Below are 15,900 nucleotides of genomic sequence, written 5' to 3' on the forward strand. Positions count from 1 at the left end.
TTTGTGACTTTCTGAATGTCAGGGTGAATAAATTTGCAAAAATAGCACATTTATTATCAATTAAGGAATCAAATTTTAGTTCACTTTAGGGTGCATGATGAATTTTTTTAGTGTTTCAGAAGATGGAAATCAGGGTGGCTATGTGAGTTCCCAGGTATACATTTGGGTAGTAGTACAGTATATTCTGCAGTTTTATTACTAAAAGGTAACATTTCCTTCACAATTTATATTGTTCGATTTGGCTCTATAATTTTTGATTAGAAAACAAAACAGATTTTCTTTAAGTATTTTTGTTCTAGGATGTTGGAGATAATAATCTTGTGCTTTAATCTTGGCAGTGGCCATGCTGTTTACGTATTTGGGTTAAGTGAGTTATTGTCGTATTTTGCATCAAGGTTTCCTATCAGATAGGATGACAGCCATTTAAGTATCTAGGAAGTTCAGGACAGGAGTGTATTACTTTGAATGTGTTTTGGGCTGAAATCACTGTAATAATGGTGTATTGAGTATTGTCGAAGAACAAACCGTGGTTTTTCCCTCTTACCAGGAAGTATTTGACAATGCATCTCCTGGAAAGCAAAAAGAAATCCAAGAACCAGATCCCACCTATGAAGAAAAAATGGTATGTTCTGGGTATATGAATAGAGTTATAATAGCTTTTTATTAGGTGATTCAGTTTACTAAAATTGAGGCACAGATATTTAATTTAAATATGTGTAACATGGAGTACTGTAACGTTTATCTTACTTGACTTACTTGATTATGTAAAGCAAATACAGAAGTATTTCATGAATTCACATAGTATGTAAATATGTGGATTATATTAATACTCCTTTTTAGATTTAGCATTGGGAGTGAGATGAGTTAAAAGACCAGAGAAGTAACTATTCAAGATGTGTTTATTCTGCATCTGTCTAGCATTGTACTCTACTGGTTATAAAGCGAGTAATACATGTGTAATTTATAATAACGTATATAATACACAATGAGCTTCCCAGGTGGTTTAGTGGGTAAAGAATCTACCTGCAATGCAGAAGACACAGATTTGATCTCTGGTTCGGGAACATCCCCTGGAGGAGAGCATGGCAACCCACTCCAGTGATCTTGCCTGGAAAATCTCATGGACAGAGGAGCCGACAGTCCATAGGGTTGCAGAATATGACATGACTGAAGCAACTGAGCATGCACTCATGCACATATGCATACAATATATAATACAAAAATATATATTATATATAATAATAATACTTCTTGCCTACAGGCTTTTTATAATATGGATGAGAGCTTTACAAAAGAGAATATGAATTTTTTACTTGGAAAAGACCCAGCTCACATTTTACATCCTCGTGAGAATCTTTTATTTTACCATGAGTTAACCAGTACCTGCAAAGAGCTTTGAATTTAAGTTTAGATTAAATAATAATGACTAACAGTGAATGAATAGTATGTACCAGTCCCTGTTCTGTGTGCTTTATATAGATTAAACTTACTTAATTTTTTTTAAATCTTAAAAAGTTAAAATAGCATGTGTAAGAATATCATCACTACACAATACAGTGTCCTCCTTAAGATTGGAAACAGTGTCTTAGTCTGTTTTCAGCATCCAGAATAGTATCTGGCACATAGAATACTGATTTTAACAAGTATTACTTTCCCCTTGTTCTTTGACTTTCTCATCAATATCAGCAAATATTTTTGAAATTTCTAAAAATAGCTTCAAAGTCCTAAAAGTTTGCATATATGTATCTGTATACACATATATAATGTGCATAATGCATATTGTAATGTGTAAAGTATAAGTGATGTATTACTCTGTATGATCTCTGTTACGTTTTGTATTATGTATTTTGTGTTTATCTGTAACTGTCCTGTCACCTTTCTTTGCTATCAGTCTTACTTGAAGAAAAGATGTTTTTCCATTTTTGCTTTTCCCAGTCATTCCTCTAAACTTTCACAACTTAGATTCTGTCATTAACACTATATTAGTGATTCTCTACTTAATCTTAGCCAAAAGGCTGAGAAGCAATGTACTAGTAATTTTAATGGCCAATTCTTTGGCTTAGTTTTAGTTTCATTCTCTTTAATCATACTTGTATTTGACACCGTTGGCCGCTCCACAAAATTTTTTCTTGCCTTGAGAGACCTTTTTTCTTTGATGGTGCCTTATTTACTTGATAATTCGTTTGTCCTTCATTACATTTTGAACATTTGTTCTTGGACATTTTAGCCTTGTCACTGGTTTTCATCTGCCACTTTTAAATGAGTACTTCTGAATATTTATCTCTAGTTCAGATGCCTCCAATCATTGTATTTTCATTTGCTTGTTGAACATTTAAATCCCTTTGGTAAGTCTTATTTAGGAATATCTGAAATTGAATTCGTTATCTCTTTCCCACACAGTTACTTAGTGTTCTCTCGATGAATGAAAGTTTTTCTTAATAAATACCCAAGCTGTTTATAATAGTGTGTCATAGTTTCAATAGTCTTGGCAGATTTAACTTCATAAATATTTCTTTTATCTTTCCCCCGTCACCCTGTGATTCATTATTATTATTCATTATTCTTCTGTTGTATGAATTATTTCGTTGGCATCTTCATTTGGCTCATTTCTCATGATCTAGCTTCTTCCAGATCTGTGTTTTTGTGAAGTCTATAACACTGATCAGATTATGTAATGGAGGTTTTCAGTGGTTCTTTACAATGCTTCTCATCTCCACAGCTCCTTTTATTGCAATTTTTTTCTCACTTCCTACAAATTTTTCAGTCTCCTACTTTAATTTCCTTTTTCAAAATCATGACCTTGACAAGCAGTTTTCCTCTGAGCAGACTCCTTTATCATCTGCTAGATCCTATTCATAGGTAAGTCTTGATACTCACTTTTCATTCTTGAACCCAAGATGCCAAGTACTGCTTGAGAAAAGTAATTACGCTGATTTGTACTGGAATAAATTTGTGGTTTTCACTTTCTTTGACTTTCACTGTCTTATATCTAACAATCCTATTTAGCCATTCTAAGATTTTGCCACTCTGATTAAGTTTCTACTTCTTTTCTGTCATGTTCTCACTTTCAGTCTTCCTCCACAAAGAATTGCAGGCCCATCGTCAATTTATTTCCTCTTTATTTCCAAACATGTATGGCTTCTACTATCCTGGTCATTTTCTTAAAGAAAGATGCTTTTTCCAAGGCTATTGATTTTAACCTTTCTTTTAATTTTACGATTCATTTTTACTTTTTAGGTTCTTGATCTTATTGTTTCTGCTTTTTAGGAAGTAGTTTTTCTCCTTACACCTCTTATTTTAATTGAAGTATAGTTGATTTATAATGTGTCTATTGCTGCTATACAGAAGAGTGATTTAGTTTAACACATATATACAGTCTTTTAAATACTCTTTTCTGTTATGGTTTATTTGAGGGAAGTTGGATATAGTTCCCTGTGTTATGCAGTAGGACCTTTGATGTTTATCCATTCTAACTGTAATACTTTGCAACTATCAACTCCAAATTCTCAGTGCATCCCTCTCCTCCCCTCCTCTGCCTTGGCAACCACAAGTCAAATCTCTGTGTCTGAGTCTATAGGTTCATTTTCTTTACACCTCTTTTGTCATTTTTATCTTAACCTTATCATTTTTCAAGCAATGAGGTCTTTGCCTGTTAATCCCCTTAAAGCTTTGCTACAGTTCTACTGAAAGCTTACTCTGTAAATGTTCTAAACTCCTTGGTTTTTTGCAACAGTTTGTAACTCCACCACTACTTGAATCAGTGAGAGAATTTTGGAAATTATGAAATCTTTTGTAGAGCTCTGGTGAAGTTTATACTTCGTTCTTTAAGATAGTAGTTCTCAGACTTGACCTTGAAGAAGATAACAAAGATATTGGATATTTCTGATCTGATGGATCATGTACCACTGTTTGAAAAAATACCATCTTAAGACATCTAGAACCATTAAAGGATCTTGAGCACTAGAGAGGTGTGATAAGGTCTAAGAATTGGGAGGACTGCTCCCTTCTCTGTGAAACATCATCTCTTGTTGGCACTTTCCTGATCATCCTGGTTAAAATTTGGTGCTATTCCCACTTCCCATGTGTTCTTACTGTGCTTTATTTTTACTTCTGAGTTTGTTTTCTGACGATCTTCATAATTTACTTGTTATGTTTTATTTTCAATATTGTACTATAATGAAAACTTCATAAAGAAACAAAATACTTTTTCTGGCCTGCACGCAAAAGTATTTTTTGAATTGAATAGTCATTTAAGAAAATGTTGATTTGAAAATGTTTTTAAAGGAGAGAATTTATGTTCAGTGACTTGAGGACTGTAGAGTAACTTTTGCTTTAAAATCGCTTACACTCTGACCATCTGAATTCATTTCCAGAGCTTATTTATCTTGATCAAACATAATTACAATAATAGAATAGTCTTTTTTAAATGGCATCATCTTCTCATTGCATATTTTTGGTTTTTCTTTTACTATATATGTATTAGAAAATGAAATTGTGCAAAATACGTATATATGGATCTCAGTTCAATACTTTAGAACAGAAACGACTGAAGCTTGTCATTGGTAGGACGCTGCTGAGGAGGAGCATGCTGACAACCTGCGGGTAGTGGTGTGATTCGGGCTGCATTTGTGATCCAGTGAAACACTGTCCCTGTGTGCCTGCAGTGTCAAATTGGGCTTCAGTTTTACATTGGTGTGAGGTTTAAAGATTATGTTTTCATTTTAAAAGCACATAGCTTTTGTAATATTATGATGTTTGACTACCTCTGGTGTTTGCTAGGTAAAATGTTTTGTGATTCATTGTAAAGTTGACATTTTAAACTTTTATAGGTAGAGATACTGAGTAACTGGTTTCTTTGTTTATTGAACTCTTGTTTTCTTGTTTCTCCTTATTTAAAATCAAATTGTTGATGTGTCTGTAAAAAGTCTGTTGTCTAAAGGCTCTAGATTTCCATTGTTTTATTTTTATAAGAACTTGATTTCAGAGTCTTAAGTTTTTTTGGTCTTCTGTTCTCTTTGTGTGATAATAGGAAATACTCAAAGCAGCAGATGTTTGATATGAAAATAAGAAATGGTATTAAGAACTACATAGGGTTAATGAATATTTCATGAACTTAATAGATGTTTTTCAAGCCTGATAGCGTTTTAAAATTTGACACAGCATTTTTCCCTCTTCTGAATAAATACACCTGTATTGCGTGTCTTTATTTTTTTATTTGATATTTTTTCTTCAACTACGTTCAAGTATAACTGACACACAGTTTTATGTTTTTAATTCAGTGAGTTTTGGCAAATAGCTGAGGCCATTTAAACACCGTACAGTCACGATGTAGAATGGTTCTGTCATCCCCCAAACGACTGCTCCCGCTCTCATCCCTTTGACACTTCAGATCTCCTTTCTGAGAAATCACTACTTAGAATTTCATATAGAAAATTACTACCTAGAATTTTGGATCGTATAATACGTAGCTTCATGTTCCCTTTCTTTCACATAGTATAATACTTTTGAATCTCATCTATGTTGTTGCCTGTAGCGGTAGTTCCTTTTTATTGCTGAGATTGTTGTATGGAGACCTGTTGAAACTTTGATTTCTGAATTTGTATTGATATTCTGATAAAATGTGTTTTCACATTTCTTCTAGCAAACTGACCGGGCAAATAGATTTGAGTATTTATTAAAGCAGACAGAACTGTTTGCACATTTCATTCAGCCTGCTGCTCAGAAGACTCCAACCTCACCTTTGAAGATGAAACCAGGGCGCCCACGAATAAAAAAGGATGAGAAACAGAACTTGCTATCAGTTGGCGAGTGAGTAATAGTTGATAGTTAATAGTTGCACCAGACTTCATTAGAAGCACAAAATCATTTTATTAAAAAAATAGTTATAGTGCTGTTATTTATTTGGCCCAGTTGGCTTGGCAGGATATAGCCATACATGTATAAATAAATAAAAATAGGCATAATGCTTTATTTTTATATGGATTGAGTATGGAATTCAGATGTTACCTTCTCCTTGGAGTGGAAACAAATGCAAAGGTTAAGTGGCCTATTTAATATCCTCCAGAAGGAATTAGAATAATCTGACTTTGAACTTAGATCTGACTTGGCATTCTCTAGTTCCTAAACCACGTACATGGATTGAGAGTACTGCTGTTATCTGAAGTCTGTGTTTGTGTATAGATGATATGATGATTTATGTCATGATAGTCTGCTTAAAATTTTTTGTTACATACTTAGTTTCTTTATATAAAGGGAAATGTCAAGTTGTATGATGCCATTGTTAGGTGGTGGTGCAAAATTTGTAAAGTAATTCTTACATGTTGAATTATAGATTCTTTCTTAGAATTTGTGCTGGTTGGATAACTAAGATGTTAGGTGGTGGTTTAGTTGCTAAGTTGTGTCCGACTCGTGCAACACCATGGACTGTAGCCTGCCAGGCTCCTCTCTGTCCATGGGATTTTCCAGGCAAGAATACTGGAGTGGGTTGCCATTTTCTTCTCCAAGGGATCTTCCCGACCCAGGAATCAAACCTGGGTCTCCTGCGTTGCAGGCATATTCTTTACCAACTGAGCTATGAGGGAAGCCCTAAGATGTTTGGTTAGTAATAATAAATTTAGGGCGATCTCATTGCTTGAAAGTAACCATTAATCGAAGTAACAAAGCATATGCCAACTTTTATCTTTAGTTTAACAACCATAATAGTCAGTCATCTTGATAATATATTATGAAGGAGATTTTATTAAAAAAAAAGGGCAAAGTTAAGATTCTCTCTTAGTTTATGGAGAGTAACTTGGGGTTGAGGGGTAGATCTTTGAATTGTTTTCATAAGATTAGAATGCAGAGAAGCACAAGAAGTTAAACATACGACAGTCAAGAAGGGACTTCCCAGGTGGTCCAGTGGCTAAGACTCCACACCCCCAATGCAGAGGGCCTGAGTTCCACTTCTGGTCAGGAAACTAGATCCCACATGCCGCAACTAAGAGTTTTCATGCCACAGCAAAGATCGGAGATCCTGCATGCCACAGCTAAGACCTGGTGCAGCCAAATAAATTTGAAAAAAAAAGCTATTAAAAAAAAATCCTTGGATTTTTTATTGCCTTCGCTTGCATTTCTGAGGAATGTTTCTCTCTCTGGGAAGGCTGATGATCCTCTCCCACAAAGCATGTAGTTTTAATAGAAATCAAGCAATAATTTAGATTTAGAGATCACAAGAGTGGAATATACTCTACTGTTTTCTAACTTAAATGAAAATATTTGTTGAAAGTATACAGGTATAATTGGAAACTTGAAAACTGGGGATAAGTAGTTTTACTAACCTAAATCCTTTAAGAGATTAAGAAATCTGGCAGTATTATAGCTACAAAAAATTAGTTTTTAGGAGATTGTATCTGACTCTGTTGGGATGTAAAATCTGGGCATGTGTATTTAAAAAGCTTCAAGTAATTCTGATGAACCTCTAGTTAAAGAGTCATTGCCTAAGCCCAAAGTCTCTGTTCTGCAAATTCTGCAGCTTTTGGTGAAAGTTGTAGTTTATAAAATGTGATTTCTGGGGGAACAATTTTTGGGGTGGGAGCAAAATACTTAACATTAAAATATAAACTATGAGGTTTTTCTTAATACATATTTCATTAAAATTAGATTATCACATTTATGTTTATTAGGTTCTGGTTAACCTAAGGAATTACTCTATAGTCTTAATTTACATGCCTTTTAAGATACTGTGAAATATTGGTCAGGCTCTTGACTGTTAGGTTGAAAGCTGGTAATTAAAGCCAAGACTCAAATTGTCTGATTTTATTTTAAACTTGGCAGCTATCGACACCGAAGAACAGAGCAAGAAGAAGATGAAGAATTATTAACAGAAAGCTCCAAAGCAACCAATGTTTGCACTCGGTTTGAAGACTCTCCATCATGTATGTTATATATATTTAATTACTTCATCTTTATACATCCCCTTGTAGCCTTTGGTTAATGTTGGGGTTTTTCTTGGCTGTAATTTATAAAGGGAATTTTAAGTAATCTTTTGAAATTTATTGATTGTGAAATGAACTTCAGATACTTTTTGGCTAGAAGTGATAGTATATCATTATGATAGTGATGCTGTATTTCAAAAGGACATAAAACACCATTGTGCTTGTTGTTTCCTGAATATATATGTAAAAATGGGAATGGAATTTGCCATATATTTGCCCCAGAGAAGAAAGATGTGTAGGAAAAGGTACTTGTTAAAGACCTTTTTTACTCCTCTCCTGGTTAACCAGGTTTAGGTTTTACTTATATATAGTCTTGGGTTTCCCAAGTGGCATTAGTGGTAAAGAGCCCGCCTGCCAGTGCAAGAGACTGACACATGGATTCGATCCCTGGGTCAGGAGATCCCCTGGAGGAGGGCATGGTAACCCACTCAAGTATTCTTGCCTGGAGAGTCCCATGGACAGAGGAGTCAGGCAGGCTGCAGTCCATGACATTGCAAAGAGTCGGATACAACTGAAGCGACATAGCACGCATGCATGTATGTTCTTGGTTGTCCGGTGGCACCGTTTTCTTTATTGAAAGCCAGTAATTTTTTTTTTTCTGACCTCCTTTCTCTTTCTCACTTGATGACAAGTTTGTATGATCATAGTGGTTGTGAGCAAAAAAAAATTTATAATAGTATAGGATTTATAATTTGGATTGGTTTTAATAATTAACTGTCACCTTGAACTCTTAGCAGACTAAACTTCAGGGAGGATAGGATCTGGTTAGAAATGCATTGGTCTGTTTAAAGTGTGTATCTCCAGATTTTTTTTTTTTTCTTTTGGCTACAGAGTACCCAGTTTTCATTTCTTAGTATGTAGCTAGAGGCCAGAGCCAGATTTGTGGTGCAGAGAGAAAGGAAATTTGAAGTATTTGAGTTGTCTCTTTCTCACATTCGTACAGTGTAACCAATTTTCCTAGTGTTGATTAACATTTCATCTTAGAGCAGTGTTTTTCAAAAGGGATGGAGTATGGAATATACATTTTTTTTAAATGTATGTTTTTAAAAAGTTGGGTTATTTGTGATCCATATACATAGTAATTATTCTGGGATGGGAAATGTATAGTAAACCCTGAAAAAGATATTGTTCCACTTTGTAGGACCTCTTGGAAAAGCAAAGTAAGGAAGAGTAAAGGAAAAACAATCTTTTATTAATAATTTCTACTTATTTCCCCTTTGTTAAGAGAAAAACACAGTCCCCAGTGAAGCTCTGTTTTGGTCAGCAGGGAAAGTGAAAACACTTGGTTAGACACACTTGCGCTGACACTGAAAAAGGATATAGGCCAGAGAGTCTCTAGGACCTATACATGGTAACATAAGGACTGAGTGGCTGGGGTACTTTGATGCCTTCCGTTGTGTTTCTTGTCTTCCATATTCATCTGCTGCTTCTCTACTCCACACCACAGCAGCTACCTTTTCTGACTTGGAACTTGGAAAACTCCCATTCTTAAAACCTAGTGAAGAAGGCACAGTCAAAATAAACATGTGTAGGCCCAAGTTAAACCTCTGAGTATTAAATGAAGGAGGGGCTTCCCACCTGTATTTCTTGTCTTTAAAATGTGCATGTCATTTTTCTTTTGTTCTTAGATGTAAAATGGGGTAAACTGAGAGATTATCAGGTCCGAGGATTAAATTGGCTCATTTCTTTGTATGAGAACGGCATCAATGGTATCCTTGCAGATGAAATGGTATGTGTTTGGTAGCTTTTGTAGAAGTCCACGTTTTATGATTTAAAACCTTGTACACCATTTAGATTTATAAAAGTTAAGACTTGTAAGTATAGTTTATTGATTATACTATAGACTGTTAGCAAATTAATCCTGTGTCACACTAATACAGCTCACTTAGTTGCCTAAGTGGATCTATATCTATAGTTGAGTTGTGAGGAATTATTATCTATGAAAGTATAATAAATTTAAAAATAATATGTTCTGAGAAGCATGCCTTTTGTAATGTAATGATTTGGCCATCTCCCCTTGCTCCCTACCCCCTACTTCTGTGAGACACAGGTGGGATTAACTGAATGTCTTCAATATAAATATTTTCTCCATGATGGGAGCTTGTACAGTTCTACCTTGTAAAACATTATATCTTGTTTACTATTTACTAGTTATATAGTGAATGTTTTAAGTTTCTCTATAGCTACAGTGCTAAGAAAATTGCTTGGAGAAAGTAATGGAGTCAGAAGAAACAGGTCTCAATTCTAGCTCTGCTGGATGACCCTGGGAAAGCTTATATCTGAGCTTTGTGGAGATGGTAATGGTACATGCTTCACAGACTGGTGAAGGTTAAATGCCATAACACTTGACACATATCAAGTTCGTGCTATTTGTTAGGTGTACATACAGCTTTTCTTTTAAATGTTTCTGTACCAGTCAGGAAATAATAAATACAGGAGTCTGTTTTGTTCTGTGTTTCATTGCTTTGTGGTTATTTTCTCTTTCAGGGCCTGGGAAAGACACTTCAAACAATTTCTCTTCTTGGGTACATGAAACACTATAGAAACATTCCTGGTCCTCATATGGTTTTGGTTCCTAAGTCTACATTACACAACTGGATGAGTGAATTCAAGAGATGGGTACCAACACTTAGATCTGTTTGTTTAATAGGAGATAAAGAACAAAGGGTAAGTTTCTCATATTTCATTAAATTTTTGATATTATAAGAATTTGAATTTAGGTTTGGGGAGAGGGGATAACTAGAGGAGGGATAAAAGAAGAGAAAGGGTCCCAATTATAATAAGCCTGGTCTTCATAAATATTAGTAATTTGTGAGTGGAATATTATCTTGATGGCTAAGATTCATACTGGGGAAAAAATTGTAGACTGTAAAAAGCTATAAGAATATAGTTTGTTTCTCCTGCTTTTGGGGGGTGGTTATAAAATTGAAGGCTTTATTCCCATTCTAGAGCAATTTCTTCATAATAATGTAAGTAGTAAAAATGTAAACAGTAACTTGACAAGTTGATATCGTATCTATCAGAATAAGTTAAAATATTGATCAGTTGACATATCCTTTTTGGGAGTGGAAATGGAAATAATGAGGGCTCCCCTAGAGGCACAGTGGTAAAGAATCTGCCTGTCTATGCGAGAGACATGGGCTTGATCCTTGAGTCAGCAATATCCCCTGGAGAAGGAAATGGCAACCCACTCCATATTCTTGCCTTGGAGATCCTGTGGACAGAGGAGCCCTGTGGGTTACAGTCCATGGAGTCACAAAATCAGGCAACTTAGTGACTAAAATAACACCATCAACAATGGAAATAATTGACACTATTAAGAATATAAAATTTGGATTAAAAAATGGACTCATACTATATTGAAGGACTAGGTGTTAAATTTTGTTTTCCCTTCATTGAGCTATCGGTGATGACTGGATTTCTTTTCTCCCTTCTTAGCTACTTCGGGTATTTTAAGTTACAGAATCCTTACTATGCTTTGAAACCCAGTGGTTTAACCAGTCTTTGCTTTAGTTTCCTCCCCTGTAAAATGAGAAAATTCATAGCAATGTCTTAGTAGATTTATAAACTTAAAATGAATGAAAATGCTTACTGCAAACTAACCTTGAGTCCTTAGTCCTTATCTATCTTTATGTCAGAAAACTTTTACCCTTTTCTAAACCTGTGTCCAAAAAATTTTAACACTTGGTGGAATTGTGGAAAGAAGACATTTTAAGAATTGGTCTATTGACTTTTGCACCAAAGAATTTTGTCAGTTATTTATTACATGGCTGTGACATAGGATTAATGAAGTTACTTTGAGCTAGTTCTAGCTGCTTGTGTACTATAGATAACTCTTAATTCTTTTTTCTTTTTTAATATTCCCACCCCTCATGTCCTTGTCATCAGTAAATTTAATGTATAGTTTATTTCTGCATGATGGAATTTTTTTTTTCTTTTGTTAAACAGGCTGCTTTTGTCAGAGATGTTTTGTTACCAGGAGAATGGGATGTATGTGTAACTTCTTATGAAATGCTTATTAAAGAGAAGTCTGTTTTCAAAAAATTTAATTGGAGGTACTTAGTTATTGATGAAGCTCACAGGATCAAAAATGAAAAATCCAAGGTAATTTGATATTTAGATGTGAAAATCATTTGTACCTTAGTTTAGAATTTGATCAATATGCAGACTATTCATTCTAATGATGAATTTGGTTCTTTCAGTTGTCAGAAATAGTGAGGGAATTCAAGACTACAAATCGACTATTATTAACTGGAACACCTCTTCAAAACAACTTGCATGAGCTTTGGTCACTTCTTAATTTTTTGTTACCAGATGTCTTTAATTCAGCTGATGTAAGTATTTCTTATTATTTTCTGGTTGGAGTAGTTTTTTGATACTAAATATTTTTGTAATAGAACTGGCCTGCTTCAAGACACATACAAACTTAAATAGAAAGAGATAAGAATTTTGGTTACCAGAGCTGGGAACCAGGGGAGAAGCAGAATTGGATGAAGGCAGTTAAAAGGTGCAAAGTTTATTGTACTTATTTATCTTCCACTTATAAGATAATTAAGTACTTGAGATGTACAGCATGATAATTGTAACACTGCTGCATGTTATATATGAAAATTGTTAAGAGTAAATAACGACTAAAAGTAAATAACAATAAATCCTAAAGTTCTCTTCACAATATTTTTTCTATTTTTCAAAAATTTTATATCTGTATTAAATGATGGACGGTCTCTAAACATTGTCATTGTGCTGTACACTTTAAACCTCATCCAGAGCTGTCAGTTTATCTCAGTAAAACCAGAAGAATTAAAGAAATGGCCTACCTTTTCGTACTGCTTGAGATAATCATTACTTTTTCACACTTTTAGGTAGTTAGCCTCATGTAACCTACCACGTTTTGTTTGCATCCTGAGAATTTACTTTTGTGCCTTTGATTTCAGTCTTATTTTTTTGAAGTCATAGCTTGTTCTCTCTGGAATGTCATAGATTCACATTCTTATTTGGTGGTCATGTTGGCCTGACGCTGCTCTAGGCGGCCTGCTTTAGTTCTTAAGGTGGTGCTCAGGAGATTCCCCAAGTGAATTTGGGTACTTCCTGTTGCCTGAGTTTTAAGCCCCCAGGATGGCCTCTTCCCAGGATGGCCTTCAAATTTGGTGAAGTCTGTTTCGCCATATTTTCTTATGGTCTAACAAGCCTAGAGACTAATCGTTACCTTTGATAGGTTATTTGTGGTGATAGAAATGGTTAATTAATTATTTGAACTGTTGGTTGTACTTAACAAAATGTACGTTATGTCAACAGTCTATGCAATTAGTAATTTTGGTTTTCTGTCAGGCTCGACTTGATGTTTGAACCTTTGCTCCCATCTCTGCGGGGTGGGGTGGGGTGTGTGTGTGTGTGTGTGTGTGGTGTGTGTGTGTGTGGTGTGTGTGTTCCCGTGTGTGTGTGTGCGTGCTCCCATCTCTGGAGTGTGTGTGTGTGTGTGTGCGTGCTCCCATCTCTGGAGTGTGTGTGTGTGTGTGTGCGTGCTCCCATCTCTGGAGTGTGTGTGTGTGCGTGTGTGTGCGTGCTCCCATCTCTGGAGTGTGTGTGTGTGTGTGTGTGTGCTCCCATCTCTGGAGTGTGTGTGTGTGTGTGTGTGGCTTTGAAGAGCTTATTCAAATAAGTTCCAAAAGGGTGGTAATTTTGATTGGGTGTGTTATATAAGGACCATTTTAAGAGTACATTTTAGTATTTTAATTTTTACGTTTTAAAATTTGTTTGAGAAGATTGTATTGTTGAAAGACAATTTAATCAGTGTCAGCCAGCTTTTTGTTCTGCTTTTACGTATTTTGATTTTTGTTTTTGACATAATTTTTCTTACCACATTGATGTGTTTATTTGTTTAATAATCTGTTAAAACTTTTAGTTGACACAATTCTAGGATTATTTTTACTAATAAAGCAAATACAGTTAGTGCTTGAACAATAGAAGTGGGTGGGTCCACATGCATGGTTTTTTTTCAGTAGTAAATACTACAGTTCTGCATGATATGCAGTGGTTAAGCTGACTATAAGTTACATGTGGATTTTCAGTTGCGTGGAGTGTTGGTGCTCCTAACCTCTGTGTTGTTCAAGGGCCAGCTGTATATGATAAACATGCTAAAGAAGTAAAGCTAGGGAAACTGTCCTTTTCAAATCCTACCCAAATACTAATGGAATGTCCGTATTCTCAATTTTACTTTCAGTAAGTTTAATGAAAATTGACATTGCTCTAGAATCCTTGTGTTTGAGGTGTGTGAGTGGTCTTAGAGAGCAAACTGTAAAGTGGTTTTAACTTTTAAGATTTTCTGAAACAAGCATTTTTTTTTCAAGAATATTGATTTTCATATCTACAAAACTGTCTCCACAATTATTTTCTTTTCACTTTGAAACTTGTCATCTTGATGTTCAGGAAATAGATGATTCTAAAATGAATTGCTAACAATAACACACATTAAAAAAAAAGGAACTAAATGATTTTTGTAGTTCACAGTTCAAATATTAAATTAATTTAGAAGTTGTTATATGCTATATAACCTAGCATAGTAAGGTATTTGCAGTTATTATTATGGACATGAATTTGAGTGAACTGGGAGGAGTGAAGGCTGGGAGGCTTGGCGTGCTGCAGTCCATGGGATTGCAAAGAGTTGGACAAGCCTTAGCGACTGAACATACATAAAGTTACTATTATCTCTAATCTTAATGTATTTTTTGTTTGTTAATCTAGGACTTTGATTCCTGGTTTGATACAAATAATTGCCTTGGGGATCAAAAACTAGTTGAGAGGCTTCATATGGTAAGTATTTTGGAGTAGGGTTAAAACATGTTTCTAATGGGAAAAATGATACAGATTAGTAGATTATTTTTCTGTTAACAAAAAGCACAGTGGCTTTAGAGTCAGATCTGTTTGAATCTGCCCACTTTAGTACTAATTCTTTTAATGGGAGGAGGGGGTAATGTATGGCAGGTTTAGTCTTAGAACCTAGGGTGAAATTCTGACTTAGTAAATTAATTAATTAATCCCTTAGAGTTAACATGCAGTGAGGGGAAGAAGAGTTGCATAAGAACTTAATATGAACAGGTTTTGGAAGCTTTAGTTCCATTTACCTTCCATAGGAGAATCTAACAGATTTGCTTCTGAAAGGCTAAAGGTCCATCTGTTGCTCTTAAATCAATTGATTGTGTACAAGCAACTGCTAATAGTGCAGTGTGGACAGAGTTGATGTTTTTGCTGTGACATACAGCTTTGTTCCTTTTTGTGAAGATTCACAAGTGAAAGTTGGTAGGAAGATAGAGATTTCTCTAACAAACCCCAGATTATAATACCAGGACCAGCAAGATAAAGCATATAAGCATGACATACAAGGCCTTTCTTGACCTAACTCAGGGTTTCTCAACTTGTGTTGACATTTTGGTGCAATATTTGGAGGATGGGGAAGGTGGTTTTCTTGTTCACTAGCAGCATCCTGGACACTTCTGCTCATGATATGCCAGTAGTATGCCCTCACTTGTGACAATCAGAAATGTTTCAAGGCCCTAGAAACATGTCCTGTGGGGCAAAATCGCTCCTCCAAAGAGTTAATGTTTCTGTTAATAGTGTTCTCCAACTTCTGTTTCACTTCTTATGTCAAGCTTTACTTTGCTAAAATTGCTGACCCCACTGTCAGTTTTCTGTAACCACTGTGCTAATTTCAGTGTCTCTGCTTATCTTTTCTTCCACATCTAGTATTTTCTTTCCTGCCTTTACGAATAATACTTGAGCCAAGACTTGGTGGTGATGTCACCTTCTCCATGAGTACCCAGGCCGAGGCCAGTCTAGAGACTTCTTCTCTCTAGCCTGTCTTTAATAATCCAACATTCTAACATTATAGGACTTTGCACAGGCTACTGAAATGACTCCTTTACAAATGCTT

The 15,900-nt window shown here is 35.1% G+C and overlaps 1 protein-coding gene across 7 annotated transcripts in view; it reads left to right on the forward strand.

Annotated features, from left to right (window-relative positions):
• SMARCA5 (SNF2 related chromatin remodeling ATPase 5) overlaps positions 1-15,900 on the forward strand; it is a 37,836-nt gene that overhangs the window by 3,273 nt on the left and 18,663 nt on the right. For 6 of the 7 annotated variants that reach the window (XR_014069272.1, XR_014069270.1, XR_014069271.1 and 3 more), the window contains exons 2-9: positions 548-622; positions 5,642-5,808; positions 7,813-7,913; positions 9,602-9,702; positions 10,461-10,640; positions 11,922-12,077; positions 12,176-12,307; positions 14,715-14,783. Coding sequence is in view for 4 of the 7 variants with exons in the window: in XM_081543641.1 (XP_081399767.1) it covers positions 548-622; positions 5,642-5,808; positions 7,813-7,913; positions 9,602-9,702; positions 10,461-10,640; positions 11,922-12,077; positions 12,176-12,307; positions 14,715-14,783 (981 nt within the window). In the remaining 3 variants the exon portion in view is untranslated. Of the gene's footprint in view, positions 1-547; positions 623-5,641; positions 5,809-7,812; positions 7,914-9,601; positions 9,723-10,412; positions 10,641-11,921; positions 12,078-12,175; positions 12,308-14,714; positions 14,784-15,900 lie in introns of all 7 variants that reach the window. The other variant, XM_081543640.1, reaches the window with a different exon arrangement.

Source organism: Giraffa tippelskirchi, chromosome 11 (genome assembly GCF_054371585.1).
Source record: "Giraffa tippelskirchi isolate mGirTip1 chromosome 11, T2T-mGirTip1v1.2.pri, whole genome shotgun sequence".
In the NCBI taxonomy this organism is placed as follows: Eukaryota; Metazoa; Chordata; class Mammalia; order Artiodactyla; family Giraffidae; genus Giraffa; species Giraffa tippelskirchi.